General features: G+C 34.9%; 1 protein-coding gene across 2 annotated transcripts in view; it reads right to left on the bottom strand.

Moving 5' to 3' along the window:
• LOC135081526 (b(0,+)-type amino acid transporter 1-like) overlaps window positions 1-18,073 on the bottom strand; it is a 33,001-nt gene extending 14,928 nt beyond the window's left edge. The window contains exon 1 of one of the 2 annotated variants that reach the window (XM_063976260.1): window positions 17,949-18,073. In XM_063976260.1, coding sequence (XP_063832330.1) covers window positions 17,949-17,988 — 40 coding nt within the window. In that variant the 5' untranslated portion in view covers window positions 17,989-18,073. Of the gene's footprint in view, window positions 1-5,290; window positions 5,882-17,948 lie in introns of those variants that run through there. The other variant, XM_063976254.1, reaches the window with a different exon arrangement.
• Window positions 18,074-19,154: the final 1,081 nt, after the last annotated feature.

Genomic DNA, 19,154 nt, shown 5'->3' with positions numbered 1-19,154 from the left:
ATACCGACAACGAAAAATACCAAGCTCACACTGAAAGTCTGCCAACACATATCGAGATTCGTGTAATGAGCTTTGATTGAACCGGAAAGCATCTTTATAGTTAGTTAAAACTACCGGAATAACAGAAATGCATAACGCGTAGGATACGTGACTTCTGACATGTAACATAAATAGAAGTGAAGAAAACAAGCAGCATTCTGAGATTTGACCCGTTCACGTTTAACTTAGTAAGAATACAAGACTTGCTTATGACTCTACCATAGCATTTAAAAAGCAGAAAAATCAAATCATAGAGTTCACTAAAGCACTGATACTAGAAATATCTAATCAGCCAGTTGATGCTAATTTGAGTTATTTCCACGGTTAAATTAACGTTTCAAGGTAAACAATGTTTTTTAACATAATTACGCACACTTCAGCTGTCTAGGCCAGGAATTGAGTTGGTAGCTAAAATTAGCGGTGAAATTGCGGAAAATCGATTCAAGGCTAACCACGTGTCCAAGCTCTGATATTGATTAATTGTCAGTACCTACCTACTTTTATGAAAAGCTGTACCTACTACCATATTGATTAGTTTTCAGTTTACAGCTACAAATCTGCCAATGGAAATTTTAATCCTGCAAAGAGCTATGTTTACGTGAAAACTCAAACAAAACAACACACATAACATAAACAAACTTCCAATTCTGTCTGTCTATATTGTTCAATGTTGAAATAAATTTACATGTCGTGTAAAATTTATTAATATATTTTGTTGCGATATTGTTTTTTATGGAGTACAATATCAGTGGGTCTCATACATTTTAATATATTTAAAAAAGCAAATATCTGATGACCTTGGCCTGATGTTGGAAAAGCCCTCGTTGATAAAAGGGCCAAACAATAAAATGTTCACTGTGATATTTTGTTGCTACATTGATGTAAAAAACGTAGTAGTAGGACAGAGAGTCATGCCAATTGTAATTATGCGTTTCATATAGCACTTGTCTAATTTGTAGTGCCAAATTGTAAGAAGATGATTGTCGCGGTGGCCCAAGCCGCGGCTAGGCCGCTGTCGTTCAGGGTTCTACCGGTATAATAATGAATTCCTGCCTACGAAAACAATTAAATGGTTAAAAGTCACACTCACGATCTACGTCACTGGGAGTCTTGAAATTATTTCATGGGGATACTTTATACCTACAGAAATCCTTCAGAAGTTCAGACTTAATTCAGTTTATCAGGACTTTATATTATCTCGTTATTTTCTGGATGAACATTGCAGTTATAATTTTCAAAAACTTCCTCAGCTCAAACATTGATAGCCAATGCAGTCATAATATCGAGTTAGTGCTCCTTAATGCATTATCTTATCTCATGCCTTTTGAATTACCTAAACACTTAATCATTTTAAAGCTAAGTACCTCAATATGATTCAGCATGTACGTACGGTTAGGTATAGATAAGATGGCACTGAATGGGGACAATACGTAGAGATATGATAGGATTTTAATGCTTCGCTATCGCATACGCAATCTTTCAATGTCTGTAAATCGAAATTATTCTGCTCTATCTTTACCTTTATCTTTATCCTTACGTCGCCGTACTTTGTTTTCTAAAACGTTTTTCAGTTGAGCTTTATGAAAAACATACAATGAATTTTATTGTAATCAGGTTGACATTATTATGCACGGTCTCTGTTATGTAGTTATTCAAGAAATGGAACAGGTAGAAATGTTCAACGTCAATCAATGTCGAAATAAGTTTATTTTTACCTTGTAGTTATATGTAAAATCGATTTGTTTGAATAGCGGCTTTAAAATAATGTATGTAATGCATTGGCACTCTTCTAAACTCACGTCATCATACATAATTTTGTATTGTAAATGTGAATGTTGGGAGATACAATTGATATTACGAGTAAATTAAAAAATATATCATAATCTTTAGTAATGTTGACTTAGAATAAATATTAGATGAGTCACAGTCGCCTATGCGCTTATTTTACGAGTAGGTGTTGCTGTCGCTGGCACAATGCACGTGCCATGCTTTATTTATTAGCAACAACTTACATTTGCAATTGACTCACAACTTCACAAGTGATGAAAGCGCTCCATGTCAAAATGCTGAAAGACAAATATTTTTACAACGGTATTTTTACATAATGCATCTTGTTTCTGGCTTTCGTGCAGTTTTTAAATGAAGTTTTAATGAAATCGTGACAATAGTCAGTTAAAATTAATGTCCTCTCATTGATGAGAATAGATAGATAGTTGCGGCGCCGAGAGCTGAAAAAACGTCACTCCTAACACATAAGCATAAATTCCTAGCATGTCTCTACTTTACGATAAGTTCTACAACTCTACTTTTCGTTTCTACAAACACTTTATTGGAAGACGAAAATCAACAAACATTTATTTAAAACTAGGTGCAAACGTTAATCGTTTCGTAATCAAAAACAATACCTTCCCAGACAAAGTTTATAGCCAACTTCGTTAATAATAAGCGTGTTGACTAAACATTAATAGTGATCCTTAAAACACCACCTACATATTATCATTATGTATCTTATTGTTTTTCTTAAAAATATTTTGCTTGAAATTGACTTTAGTTCCTCACTTGTACCACAATCGCAAATCAGTATTCTTTAAAGTAATTTGGCACGGAACTCAAATTTTATGAATAAGTCATAACTGAACATGCACTTCATATCCCAACACCAAACAAATCGTCACTTGTGAAGTGATAATCCCTTGAGACGAATTTATGAGCTGCTCTATTGTACAATTTCTTGAAATTTCGTTTTCGAATTACTCAAAACGATTTAAAGAATCACTAAGTACGTTTAAGATTGTAACTAATCCATCTCTATAATTATATGTAGGTAAACATAGCTATGTATACTAAACTATTGTACACTTGTAAGAGATAGATTTAGTACTCAACAGTTCAGGTCGCGAGTGTGTTTAATAAATTGTTCAGCTAAATTATAATAAACATAGCATTTCTATAGGTACAAATTTAGTATTATGAGACATCCGACTAGGTATGTTACAAGTCAAAACAGTGTCTGATCAGTGTCACGTACACCGGTCAGCACAATACCTCTATTAGTAAGAGTGTATTTACTTAAACAATGTAGCCAGAATGAAGTTATGCGGCTGCGGTTAGCTTACTGACGGGAATTCCATTAAATTTAAAGAAGTAGGTATGTATTCTTGAGAATTGTGTGCCCAATTTATGATGTTTTTATGTTTGAAGTTACCTAAGGAAAACAAACTTAAGCGGTCTACGTGACTTAACTCATACCTAAAAACCATAAAAGTTTGCAACTTGACGATGATTACCGAGAAGCACTCAAGGAAGAAATATTAAGAAACAATATTTATACGCAAGTAAATAGGTATTACATATATAAAAACAATCCCACATTTCTGACTCTACATTTCATGATTTATTGCCTAAAACATATATATGTTACTTCGTTGCAAACAAAAATGTGGGAATGATTTATTTTAAAATATTCTGTATGACGCACGTACGTAAAATCACGTTTTCGTACCTACTTACGCAATAGAAGCAGAGGAAGTTATACAAACTGGCCGAACAAAGTTATTTGGTTATTGCATTTATTCAAAAAACATACACAAATTAAAGAAACATTAAAAAGTCCTAGCTAATTAGATTTTAAGAATTTGAAACTTTTTTGTAGTTTAGTTCTATTTTTTTGCTATGTATGTCTAAATTCGTAAACATCCCGAGCTTTTTACTTTTATACTAATTGGTGTATTATTGTCACACAAACGCAATGACGCTATCCGAAGCCAGTTTGCGATGAGGAGGAAAACAACCAAAACATCCAACAAACTATGTCTAGTACCCAAAATTTGGGATATGCTTCACATATACCACAACATTTAGGTAGATAGGTTCTTACGATGTGAAGAATTTGACAGAAATTCATAGTCATAGTCGGTAGTGTTACTTTTACCGCCATTCACTTTAACAGATTTAAAGTAAATGAAAAGAATTTTCACTTTTTGCCCTCTACGGTAAAAGGAAATCTTTAATATCACACTCTACTTTAGTTTTATCCCGCCCTAACACACCTAATATCGTCCTTTCTGTGAAAGTTTATTACAAGGAGCTCAGCTGTTTCGTTTTGGCATAACCAGTCGCTTTTCCCTCCATTTTCTTGATTTACGTGCTCCATTTCACTCGTATCCCTTCCCATTATGTTTTACATCCTCGAGCCTACCTACTAACCACATCATTCATTTTGAAGTAGGTCTTGTTAGTTAATTTTCATATGAATTTAGCCTAGATTATTTAATTTAAATAATGTGATGAATATTTATTTAAATGCTACAATAATATCAGTAAAGCGCGGTGCTGCACTGCATTTCACTAATTTCTGATTATCAATAAATTAGTCACGAGAATAAATGCTGTAAAGTTAAAAAATCTCAGATGAAAGTAATACAAAATACACCGACTAGCATCCAGTAGTCACATCATATACTCGTATAATAATACCAGGACATACACATAGCAAAAGTTATCAGTCGCTACATAGGAGTTTATTTTACAACACTAGAGACAATTACCAAGAGTAAATGAGGTAACCGAATCGTAATTAGATACCTTAGCTACCTACCTAACATACTCGTAACATAAACTCCATGAAATCATGCACCAATACTAGTTCCTTAATAAACATAGTTTCATGCAGATGCAGAGCTGTAATTTATTATTGTTGGCATATGATGCATGTATGCTGCGTGTCTCCAAACAAACAGTAGCAAGGGCAAACACAACATTAAAAACTTTAACTAAAACATAGCTCATGTAAGCGGGGATTAAAATTTCAAAATATTCTGAAATTATAATTTATTTTAAATATGCTACGAATTTCGTAGCGGATCAGTTGGCTACGTCGCGTCGTAGCCGGCGGGTCTGTTTGCTACGTCGTAGCACGCGGGTCAGTTTGCTACGTCGTAGCATTTCAACGTATCTCAGAAATCCAATTTGTTGTTGGAATTATCATCTTAATTTTTACTATACAATTGAATAACATTAAAATATTAATAACTGTAGAAGTAAGTAAGTATTAAAAGCAGAATTATTTAGTAATGAGAACAAAACTTCTATCAAGTGGTCTCATTGTTTCAAGCCACAATTTTTTGTTATGATGTTATTTATCATTCATCATAGTGCTTAGAATGATTTAGTTTAGAAAGTGTTTGCAAACCAATTCTTACAATGTGGTCTTATTGAGAATTGTAGTAATTAGTACTGAGTAAGTATAAACCTTCATCCGGAAACACGAGTACGGGTGTGATCGAACCGTTCTGCAACTTCTCCGTGTTGTGTGCAAGCGCGCCCGCGCGCACTGAGCCTCGCAGCAGCGCGGCGAGTTTGTCACGCATCGCATCGCACATGCGCGCCACGCACCTTGACAGCCGCGGCGCCGGCGCTCGCCCGACCTCCGCCGTCCGCGCTCTACAGCGCGAACGCACTACACCGCAGATAAAATACGCGAATCCCGAACCACGCGATTCGCGCTCCCGACGCCGAACCTGTTACTATCTTCAACCCAATCGCACCAATACCCTGTAGCACCTTATCAACTACACACAAAAACGCGGCAACGTAACTACTGATTACGATATTGCTTACGTTTCACAACCTTTCAGTACATCACAATCACAGTCACGCGGAAATAACCTAAACTGTCCCAAGCCACTGAAATTAAAACTAACGACAAAAGGCGACGCGAGAGAGAATTAGGACGTACACAATATTTAAAGAATGACCGGTCTGGACTGTGTCCGAATTTTGCACGTAATATTTGGAAAGCGAACAGAACGAAACGACGTGATCGGTGGCGTGGAGCAGACTGTCTATTCCGGGCGCGAGCGAGCACGTGGGCGCCGCCCGCCCTGCCGCCCGCCCACCGATCAATGGCCACGAGATTTGACACCTAACCTACCCCGGCTAGGTCCTTATCAAACTTCGCATAAACAAACGTTCCTCGAGTTTTCGACACTTTAACAAGTAGGTATATACTGCGATGAACAACTTTACATTTTAGTCAAGTTAATATTCGCGTGGGAAACTAATGCATAATGGTGTGACGAACCGAATACGTCACACATCCGATGACGTTTCAATATAAAAATGTAATATTAAGGCTCAACCACAGTTCACACTGATGTAACTTTTTGTAGAGATACATACCTTTTGCGATATGACTACAGATACACTAACCATAGCGATAATTACCAAATGTAGCACAAATAATGAAGAATGCGGGTCACTGGCTTACGTCAAATATTAATTGTGACTTTATCATCAAGACATGATAAAATCGCAACTCACAACGACCGTGAAATCTAATCTACCTAAATGAAAAGTAGGTAACACTGTGTCAATCCTATATTCCCAAATAAGCGTTATAATACGTCATGAACAACAGGTCACTGAGAAGCCGGGAAAGAGACAAAAACAAAAGAAGTAGCACGCACACACCCTAACTTTCCACTGACGTAGCGCTAGCATAGCGCTAGCGGGTGATGACGCAATATGGGACCACCATTGCCTACGAAAATTATTATGAATTTAGGTCCACAAAACAATTATTTTACATTTTCTTGAACGTATTTTAGAAAATAAGTGCTTTATTAATTTAATATCTACATTTAACTAGTAATTAGCGCAGTGATCCGAACATTCGTACCAATTTTCAACTGTATGCAAATTATTAATTGTACTCCTATTTTTGGTGCAAATTTTACCGGGCTATAATAATTTACACATATTATCATAATTTATCATAATTCATTTCTTCCAAAATTCTTCCTTTTTTAATTTTTCAGGATAGCTTTTCTAAATTTGCAATTGTATAATATTAATCTTAATGTGCCGAGTATTGTACTTAGGATGTAAGTCCTGAAAATTGGTTAGGTATTTCATTAATAAAAAATACTAGTAACGAACATGAATACGTAAGCAGATTTATGACTTGCACCCGAAATACCGGAGATGTAAACTCATACCAAAATTATCATGATTCATCATGACTACTGCACGTTTGCATAGGTGCCTGCCTAGCCTTAGAAGCTAGAACATCGTTTAGTCGAAGAAATATAGAGATGATGTTCACACAGATGTGTAAGATGTTCAAGTTGTAGCAATCAAGAAATCAATCCGTAAAAGAGGAACAATTTCAGCTGTTGTTTCACGTACAGTACTTTGGCACCTTGCTACAGTAATCACACATACCACCCGAGTCCTATTACAAGCTACAAACTTGTCTGTGCTGACACAAATCTGCCCTCTAATTACATTTTGACTCTTATCCCCTTGTAATATGCACTTCAGGAGGACGAACTCATTGGAACCCGTCGCTGGTTTATTAATGTGAAACGTCAAAATAGTGAGCATCCAAAGCATTGAGAATGTCTTTGAAAGTGCACTAGATAGGTGACCTTGTAGGATCTGTCTCTTGATAATCACGATCACTATTTTTATAAATATCGATCCAGACATGCTTGTTGTAGCGACGCAAACTTTGGAATTGGAAGACACACTATAAGAAGGAGTACTATTCTAATTTTTTTGCTTAGATAAGTATATTGATTAATGTAGAGCAATACCTAGCTCCGGCGTTTGTTATTGGTAACATAAAAACGAACGTAGCATTTGGTTTACAAATAGAGATACAATGTCCATGCCGACGATAGCTGAATTATATCAAGTAGAATGTTCTCACGTGCCTTCGTTACACTCAAACAAAAAGCAAAGGACATTGTCAGAAACCGCCTTAGATTCCTGGGCACAGCAGTAAAGTATCAAAATTAATCTCTTACTTTTTGAATACTTAAATATTAATTAGATTGTAACGGACACTTAAGGATTAGAAAATGAAATAATAAAAGTCTTTTATATGTATTCCATAATACTATGACGACATCCGGACATTTTAGGGCGTGGCCTGCTCCATATCCTATGAAGTTCCATAATTTGTGTCGATAAAATCTATGTAAAATCGGCACAAGGCAATGCCGTACTTCATTGTTAGGAATCCATGTAATAGTGATGTTGACTGCGGTCATCATAGACAATAAGATACCGATCTTGTAAATAAAATAAATCGTCCATATTGCTACAGTATGACTAGATTTTAATTAAAAGTTAAAAATATATTGCACGATACTACAAGAAGCTATCTAATGTGTCCAACTGGTCGAAGGTTATGAATAAAATAAAAAGAATTGTGATCATAACACTGATATAGACAATGACAACAATATGGGATCATCTATACTAATATTATAAAGCTGAAGAGTTTGTTTGTTTGTTTGTTTGTTTGTTTGTTTGTTTGGTTGAACGCGCTAATCTCAGGAACTACTGGACCGATTTGAAAAATTCTTTTTGTGTTGGATAGCCCGTTAGTTCCTGAAGGCTTTAGGCTATTTATCATCACGCTAAGACCAATAGGAGCGGAGCACCAATCAAGAATATTTCAAATCAGTGAATTTTTTCCTTTTGAGAGCTGACGCTGCGTAAACGGTTAAAGTTTCGCAAAAATCATGTATAACAGGATTGTTCCCCTTTAAAAGTTCTTTAAAAAAGTCTGCGGTAGCATATGTCTATCTTTTAAGGTTGGCTCATAGTAACCATTTTTATGCAAAAAAAAATCTGTTTTAAAATAATGCATTATTTGCGAAGGTGTTTTTATAAACATGATATTAATCCTTATCCAAATAAATAAATTATTCACCACAAGTATTTAATTTTAAACATTCTTGCCCTTTACACTATTCGATTTCAATAAATATCTTAGGAGATATCGCAGTTTTAAAATATCATCGCAGCAAAATAATGATCAAGTACTACGCGCGCTACTGATGGATCAATGCACAGCCTAAACCGCTGATCGTAAAGACCTGAAACTTGGACGGTATGTTCTTTGTATGACGTAAGCATCTGATAAGAAAGGATTTTCCAAAATTCTACCCCTAAGGAGGTAAAAAGGAGGGGCAAAGTTTGTATGAAATAACGAGATTCCTTCGTCCAATCTACTTAAAATTTTGCATAAGCATTCTATAACAGAATTAATGGAAGACGTGTTTCGTATTTTAGTGAAATGCACCCCCTAACTATGTTAAAAAGGGGTAGAAAGTTATTTTAGTGGTGATTTGCTTCAAAGTTGATATTAATTACTCATTAGTGCATTTTTTTACAATCATGACGTCATGTTAACGTCTACCATACTCTAGGGGCCTCCACTTAACTTTGGAGTGGGTGCCCGCTGCGTGCGCTCGCCCAACAATGCATAGTAATGCATGAAAATCATGCCGCGGGCACCTGCTTGCGCTGTATACATAAACTCACTTTCGCGCGAGAGTTTTGGCGGAGGCCCTTGAGGTAGTGGGAGTAGTCTTGAGGAAAAGCTCCTTCTCCCACGGCCAGTGGCATGCTGGAAGCTTGGTGATTCTAGCACCCGTAGGAAAATATAAAAAAAAGTTTACCAATAATACTGCGGTAGGTGTAGTTTTCGATTTCGTTCACCGGATCAAAGGCCGAGCTGCATATTCATAAAATATAAGAAAAAAATATTTTCATGTTTATTTAACCTGATTTTTATATTTTAAAAGTATTCAAACATTTAGATAATAACGTTAAAACATTTAAAAATAATCGTATGAGAACGTTTTCGACTTCTCCACGGACGAAGTTGCGGGCAAAAGCTATTTGTAAAATAATTAGACTAAATTAATAAAAGTGCCTACCCAAAGTCATTATTCCACGCGGACGAAGTCGCGGGCACAGCTAGTCTTTAATATATCTGTAACAGTTTCAAAATCCGATGAAAAATCCAATGCCGCTTAAAGTGAGAGAAATGTCTAAAGTTTTAATAGAATTGAAAGTTTTATTCGCTCAAAATGCTTATAACAATAATTGGTAATACATTTCAAATATTAAGTACCTTTATAATGTATCGATAGAACCAAAAAGATGTCCTCTCAGCTTGGAAAGGGAAAACCCAGGATTGGGGGAGCGCTCCAGGCAATGTTCAGAACATTTCATAGGTAGTAGTAAATAATATTTATTTTATTATTAAAATTGAATATTTTGATATTGATAAAATTGAATATATCTTTCGATTCAAATACCGAATATTTTTCAATCGATAATAATTATCGAGAATTGTTAATAATATTCAATTAAAAGTTGTTCAATCCCTAGTCATGCATAGACTAAGACGGTAACCATGGAGATAGTTAGTTTGGTAAGTCACGTGTTAAATGTCAAGAGTGGAAAGTAAACATAGGATTCATGTTATTTATTTACGTGCAAAATGTAAGTAAGTAAATCATAAAAGTGGAACGCCGAGCTATTTCCAAAACCCGTCCAATATTATAATACAATTTGGCTGCGACAACTACAATACAGAACCTCTCCCAAATCGATGTGCATAAAATAATATAATACAATACTAGTAAGTAAGAGGTTATGATAACAATATTGCTATCAATAAGTTTATAGAATTGGTCCGCCAGGAATAATTGTTCTTACATAAAGATTTGTGTCATTTAGAACCTAGAAAGTATTTTTTCGGCACTGTTGATCTAACGGCGAACAATGTATGGAGAACGAACATTGTCCTTTGCAAAATGGTCACTTGAATAATGTAAGTATGTTTTCATCCCTATCGATTATTTATTTACTCTCCCTCTCAAGAAGGAGTACTCATCACCATTACCTTTTGTTGAAACGTAATAAGTATATATGTCTCGTGACTATACTATAATAGTCAGTGGCAGTCTTTGATGCCAAATTCTTTATTTGCCGCCAGACAGATACATTAAAATTATAGATACAATAGGTATAATAAAGGACCGGTATATTAAGGAAGGAAAGGAAGGATATATTATTATAAATATATAATATACCTTAAATTATAGATACAATAGGTATAATAAAGGACCGGTATATTAAGGAAGGAAAGGAAGGATATATTATTATAAATATATAATATACCTATATTATAGGTAGGTAATCTATGTTTTTCTAAAATGTAGGTAATTGAGTCAAAATAATGATGACAAAAATGACCTCTTGCCCTCAATCAGAAGACAGTGCTAGTTGCTACTTTTATGAATGTGCTGAAGTGCATTAAAATGCTGAAAAAAGGTTACGATAAGTGCGTTTATACGACTCGTTTAAAACCTTAAACCGTAAAAACGTAATTTTAACGAGCTACGTCACTTATACTCATATGTAGGTAGTTGTAGAGTGAACTAGAGTGCACTCAACAAGTGTAACTCTACAACAAGAAGTAATTACCACTGTTTTACTTACTGCTGAAAAATAAGTAAAATAAAGTACGTGTAAAATTCTGTCTTTTTCTGTTTACCAATGTGCTTTTTGATATTTGATACGCTATTTCTGTATTCGATCCATAATACGTTAATCGACTCCCTTGCTCAATGAGTTGCTCAAAGATATAATTATGTGGACAAAAATCTAAGAATTAAATAAAACAATTATTGCAATTGCATTCATACATAGATAATTGCGGCATACTAAAGTGCACGAAAATTAAACGTTTCATAATATTATCGTCAATTGATTTCTTCACTAATAATGTAGGTGAATAGTGGTTAGCAACAAGGCCAAATTACAAGTAGGTAAGAATTTACTTGCAAACTAAGTAAATTTTAGAAATTGACCACTGAAAAATGTGTATTAGGCCGATTTCAATTGAAATGTAGGTATGTATTTAATTTTGTACCTTATTTTACGACCCCATAAAAATATTACTTCTACGTATACATATTTATAGTGGATACATAATGTTTTACGTTATACCACAGAATACTAATAAGCACTGTTGTATTATTAATTGAGTAGTGAAATAAATAAATAAATAATAAATATCCTTTCACATTTTACACTGCGCTTCTAGTCCCAAACTAAGCAAAGCTTGTACTATGGGTACTAGACAACGGATATAAACATACTTAAATACTTTTTTTTTTTTTGTAAATACATACTTATTATACATAGAAAACACCCAGTCCAATACAAACAAATATGTTCATGCACACAAATGTTTGTACTGTGCGGGAATCGAACCCGCTACCTCCGGAATAGTAGTCCGTTTCGAACCACTACACCAAACGGCCGACAATAATACATACCACTCCAGATACGTAAATAGAGAAATTATAGGCAAATGTAATATAGGATTGAACAACACGCAACTGTGAATGAAGCCATAGGTATATTTCATGGTTAACTTGTTCTATCGTCTGATAAATGTTGATTCTATTAAAGCAAAATAGGAAGTGTAATATCATCACAGATAAAATGTAGGTTATATTTGAATCGCTAGTAGTTGTGGTAGTAGGTGCATGTGCTACGTGACTAACACGCGATGATGCGAAACAATACGTAATAGTAGAGAGCCCGAATTAGAAGTTTCTTTGCGATATGAATGGGTTGCCTAAAAATATTTCACTATTTTATCTCGTCAATCGTGAACTAACATTTTATTACCTATCAACAATTTCAAGCCTATGGAACATAACAAACTTTTGGATAGGAAACAGCAGCTATAATATTGTTGGTCTCTAAAGTAATATTCTTTCAAGTGGTGGTCAAAAAGACAAATTGAAACATTTGCAGATTCCTCCATTATATCACCCCATATATCTTTTTAATTTAGAGCGGATTATGATCCTTATGATTCTGCTGTATTTCATTTTAATTCCCAGGTTATGTTAAACCAAATATTTTAAAGCTTAAAAAGCTTTCAAATTAGCATTTCCCGTCAACTCAAGTAAACTTAGTACTACTTTTTCATTTTAACCTCGACTCAGATGTTTACTTTCGTAAAGAAACGACAGAAGTTTGGAACAATGCGATAAATAAATAATGCTTTTCAATCAATTGGGACAGGTGGACAATGCCTTCTTGTTACGGTTGTAAACTGACACGAAAATAGGCACGGTGAACAACCCCACACACACACACTCAGTGAAATGGGAATGAGACTTTGCGACGCCTTCTGGGCTCTTCGCCCTTCGAGCGACCTTCCACAAGTCGAGTCTACGAAGCGCCGTCGTAGCATTATTACTACGGCAATAATGTAGCACTTTACCAATTTACGAAGGGCAAAGGCGTCAAATATGGCATTGGAAAATGGTATTTTTAAAGTAGATATTATTTGTAATATTATGAGTAAGATGTTAATACGAGTAAGATGTTATTTTATATCCTGAGTTTATATCAGGAGAGTGAGAGAGATCAAGTCATAACCTTAGGTCATAACTCAATCTTCAGAATAATATCTACATGAATAAAATATATTTTAAGGTCTGGTACTATATATAGTACATTCATTCATTTATGTACGTGAATCAATTACTTATCTTAGTAATTACATAGGTATCATACGAGCATGAAGTAATTTTAAAAATCTGTTCTCCGTATTGATAAAAAAAATATCAAACTTTATAATGAATCAACTGTATTGGAGTATCAAGATGCTGTCATATGTGGGCATTGAATTGGTTTGCATAAGTTGCACTTTAAACGAAATAATATTTTTTGCAAGGCAATAGAGAAGATTCGTTTTATAATTAGACCGGACGGTCAGTTATTCTGAGATTTCAACGTTGTCATGTGATCCACTGAGTGTGTGAGCAACGTTACACTGTGTAACACCGTGCACCGGGCCTAAGAAAATATACAAAGACACATTTGTTACGCCTCTTGTTATTCAGTGGTTTTTCGCGTAATTAAGACGACTTCTCATAGATACAAATTGCGAAGCTCGTTATACATGTACTTTGCCAATTAACGCCAAAATTTTAACGAAGTGGAATGTCTATTAGCGAGATACGTATAAGTAGCTATGGAACAAGTAGATCAGTGTCTGGTGTAGCCCTGTAACTCTGTAATGACGTGGAACTTCATTAGTCGGGTCAAGGCCTCCGGGACACGAGATCGCAAGATAGCAAAACTAACATGAAACTACTAACAGGCACGCTTCATAGACGTAGTGATCTGTGCATCTCACTGAATGTCAGGAGACTGAAATCAACGTTGGACCAATCAATAAATTCCACGCATGCGTCGGGATGACTTTAAATAACTCCGAAACGCAAGAGCGTTTGTTTTAAATTATCTGCTAGTTAATGAACATTCAACATGCACCGCCTCTGTAAAACAATATTACTTAACCTGCCCCAATATTTGTTATGCTGCGTATTTTTATACGGTGTTATTAACTGTAATTAATTTGTTTACATATTCGAGTAATATATGTGTATTGTAAGAGTAAATGGATCCGAGTTTCTTCAAAGGTAAATTACTATTCCGATTAAGTAACTAAAGTAAGTAACTTGTAATAAAAACTCTCTCATGCTTTTAAGTAGGAGCTGAAATGTTATTGTAGCATAACAGGATAAATATAGCTACTGAAATGTGCAGTGTAAGGTTAAATGGTTCTATCATTTTCAGCATAAAAAGTTTATAATAAGGGTTTCAAGCCGAACTATGAGTTGATAAAATAATTCTGAAATTGGAAGGATAGTTCTAGAGATTACCTCGACAAATAATACCTACGTAGTTATCCACAATAATTTTACTTCTTTATGATATAAGATAAACTTGAACGTGATTCCGATAAAAAAATATGGATATTGCCTGTTTGAGCTATCATAAAATCGAGGCTATTCCAACCACAAACCTTGCGTAGTGTTTTCATGTCAGTATGATTTGATTCGCATATTTCACACAAATCAAAAAAATGTCTGGACTGCTTACATGTTTAAATATTGATATGTAGGTAAGTGGACTAGACGTGACTATTACATTATACACATTAGTCCTGAGAAAAACTGTTGCTGTTTTCCTACGATATATTATTATTGCAGCAAAGGTTCATTTTTTTTTCTACTTAAGGCTTCAAGTAGTTGACTGGTAGGTAAACAATGTCACATCTTTTGCCTTTGGCCAATAAATTATGGAGCTCGTAAACTTGTTTGTTTACGTGTTCCAGCTAATCTTAAGAGTAAAGCCACAAAATACAATATTTACTATCCCATTTTCTTTTACTCAACAGTGACCTATTTTTTTCCAATATACCTACTAGTAAGTGATCCTGTAATCAAGTAAAAACCTAATCACTATTCTCTGACTCACTAAGCTTTACAATCTTTACAGTCGATTTAATGATTATGTACTAAAATAAGTTGTAAACTATACGAATCTTCGATATCTTTTTTCAAAGGATGCCGCACTGCATGGTATGCGCACGACAAATCGTCGGAAATTGTTTCAACCTTTATTTATCTTATCTGCGCACATGCTATTAACCATATATGAATGTATATGACCGATGAATGCATCAAAAGTAATATTTTGGCAATGATACACATCAATCAGCACAGTCAGTCACTCGAGCCAGATATTAAGATGATGAAGATGAAATGAGATTATCTGAATCCACTTAAATGGCTAATGATATGGTGCATGAATGATGATGATTTACTGTATCAACAGTTTTGAAAGGACATTCTCTTTTGCTGTGATCCATACAATGAAATCCATACAATCTAATGCCTGAATATAAAAATACAGGTCCTGGACGCTCTAGTCGCCCTCTACCCCATCTATGGGACACGCCAGGCCATGATCGGCATATTATAGGATATCAACGAAACTGAAAACTCAGAATGGACTAACTATGGTATGTTAGTTTCGCTGCTCTACATGTTTCGTAGCCGTTTAGCATTGAATCAACCGCGATATAAATGGACAGTTGGGCAAATTAATATAGTGGAATGGAAGTGATGGGGCGAACTACTTGTTACACTGCACGTGACGATGATGTGCTGAACATTAAAGTATTCTTTATTGTTGCCCGTTTTTAAATGACCATGTGCTCACGTTTTATTGCCATTTGTTTTACTTTGTATCGTAGCTGTTTAGTATTTTGATGACAAATCGATTTAGACTTTATTGAGATTATTATTCCGCATTAAAAGTTTTTCATCAGACTTCTTACGTGAAAGGCTAAACTAAACGACAGTAAAAATATTATTACCTAAATCTATTTCCTTTCCAAATAAGTTCTTTTAGGGAATAACTACAATTTCTTTACACAAACGCGATGAAAATAGAGCTTACGATGGCTATGGTAACAGATTCTATAAATATATCCTGGGCACACCAACAGTACACCACTCCTAATTGGGACAATGACCATTAAATAACATTGATTTGACATATCAACGTTGGACCTCAATTCAGTTCCTAACGTAATTGACAATCAAATGAAGAGGATGAACCACACAAATATGTATTAAAATTTGTTGAGTTTGAACAGGGCTTAAAATCTATAAAAAAATATTGTTCCATGGCTTTCAGGAACTTGCAAATAGGTATTATGAGAATTTCGATATGTGAAAGATAAGATACGATATTTTGTGAATTTGTACGCTTAGATAAGGTATTGTAGATGCATGTGGTCAGATTTTCCTAAGAACGAACAAATACCTTCTTGACTTTAAATAGGTAAAATATTCTGATGCAGATTACATCTGGTTCAATTTAATTTTAATAAACAAGTCAATGTTAATCCTTAACACACTGCTGTTGAAAAAAATGTGTTGTTAATGCAAAACTGGGCTAATTGTTCCTTGATTAATAGAAAATAACCAAAGATTAGAACTGTGCTTTTAAAGTACCTACTACTAAAACACCTTTTAAAACTCATACCTACTATTCCCAAATGAAATAATAACGCGAAGTACTTCATATTTTTATTTCAGACAAGATTCTTTTTGACGAAAAAGTAAAAGCTGTAGGTAATATGGAAAGATTTCGCAATGCAATAGATAAAATTCGTTTGAATCACGTCTTAAACTGAAATATGTCGTCATGATATTCATCGATAAATATCTGGTTTACTCGTAGTTTCTGTTATCACGGTAGAACACCTAGATAGGTATATTATGTAGAATTAAATGATCAATCACTTAAAACGTTTACTTAGATAAAATTTTTCATTACAAAATTGAAAATACAATAGTAAAAAACACAACTGTTTTAACTGAAACATAAATTGAAGAATAATTGATGATTGAACTAAATGTTTTGTTCTTAATAATGGTTTTGTTTCAATTTAAGTTTTCAACTAGGACAAACATCAAAATCTCGTCACATTCAAAACAAAAGCTTCCGAAAAACTGCAAACTGCATCCAGGGATGCCAGGGCGGGCGGATTTCAGCGTGACCGCCCTCCGCCCGCCCCTAACGGGTAGCGAGACGACCCGAATATGACCTTGAAAAGAGTGACGCCGTTTCTCGTGAACTTTACCATGACACGAGGTAGACTCGCCGACATACGGCATCAATCAAGCAAAATTATGTTGAATTATTTGTACCTGATACGCGGTGCGCGATCTATTACAAACGACAAGAATGTTATTTCACGGTTTGGTAATAGTGCTGTTAAGTAGCTGTGTAATTTCCTGAATCTTAATTGCGAATTGTTTTAGATTAAATTTAGTTATGGGAAACATTTAAAATCATTTTATTGAAGTTTCATGTAAATATTGTTTGTTGTGACATTAATGAAGATTTATAAGTTGACGATTGCTGAAAAGCTCTTGTTTTGATGGTGATTTTCCATTTTCCTTATTAAATATTAAAAAAAAACGTAAATTTGAATTGATTGTTTTTGAATTTTCATAAATATTAAGAACCGAATAAGCTACAAAAAATACATAGGTGGTATCTAGATATAAATCATAAAAGGACAGGTCGAGTTTCAAATGCACTAGATGTACTAACTCAAAACTGTAACGCTTACTGAATTGTGAATATCTCGCCAACGATACGAGATTGAGGGTTCGTTAAAATATAAATGATTGGTTGTAACTCACCATTACATGCATTCCCTGGCGGCTGTTCATTGTGATGCATTGCTCGGAGCACCGTGATGCGTGTCGAGGATCGCGCCCTTTCATGTCACAAGCGAGACTGAATGTGCGACTGAGCGTCACCGGCTGAAGCACTGACCGCCACCCTCCACCCCGCGCGCCCCGCATGCGCAGGACACACCACGAGATGCCTCGCTCCTGAACACCACCACTCTATTAATGAATGACTCCAATGATACACTTGTGACGCACAAAAGTCCGCGTAACACAACACTCTAATTAAATTAACCGAAGCATTTCAAGTTTGGACATAATCTCTACCTAGACTACCCATACTTTAGAGTTGAAGTTGAAATAACACTTGTCTCCTGTATGCATTTACAAATTAGTCCAAAAGTTTCATTGATATTCAAACCAATATTCACAAGTTTATTTGACTTCTACCGAGTTCTACTTAATTTGGTCCCACGATTTATTCAATACTAGCTTTCCGCCCGCGGCTTCGCCCTCGTGGACTACATTATATAAGTAGCCTATAGTGGACCCGCCTATTTTTTCCAAAATAAAATTTAGCCTATTAGTAGGGAATTTAGTGCAAGAACCCCTCCACTTTGGTATAGAAGGCTCATTTTTGCACCAGTTGTTCTTTGGGTGCTCCTGAGTAGATTTCCGTCGGTAGACATCGGGAGCCCCCCCCTGTGGTACCAGGGGGAGGGGGGGCAAGTTTCCTTCTGCCGCGCTTCACTTTAAGGCCCATATCTTCAAAACTATGAGTATTAGGGCAAGTGTGGTGTCATTTTCGGATAATTAAAGGATGGCGAATTCATTTCTAGAACAAACTTTTTGCCTTTTCTTACAAAAAAATAAAAATATGGAGTAAAATTCACAAAAACCAAAAAGTATTTTTTTAAATAAACGTCGTTTACTTTTAAACCACTGGAGATAATCTAATAAAAAAAAATGTACTGAAAGCTACATTTATCAGGATTATAAATATATACCATTGTATGGTACTTTTTTTGAAAAAAGTAGGTGAAAAAAAATCTTTCTTCAGGACACAGCGGGCGAATTTTAATGCGCGTCGGAAAAAAATCTTTATTTTATCCATGAATTCATACTATTTGGTTCATAAGCAAGTAAAGATTATTATTTTAGAATTTATTTAGAGTTCCTGGCACATCATGCTACCATGATTTGTATTTTTTCTTC

Source organism: Ostrinia nubilalis, chromosome 2 (genome assembly GCF_963855985.1).
Source record: "Ostrinia nubilalis chromosome 2, ilOstNubi1.1, whole genome shotgun sequence".
In the NCBI taxonomy this organism is placed as follows: domain Eukaryota; kingdom Metazoa; phylum Arthropoda; class Insecta; order Lepidoptera; family Crambidae; genus Ostrinia; species Ostrinia nubilalis.
The sequence above is the reverse complement of the archived record's forward strand: the minus strand, read 5'-3'. Positions and strand labels throughout refer to the sequence as shown.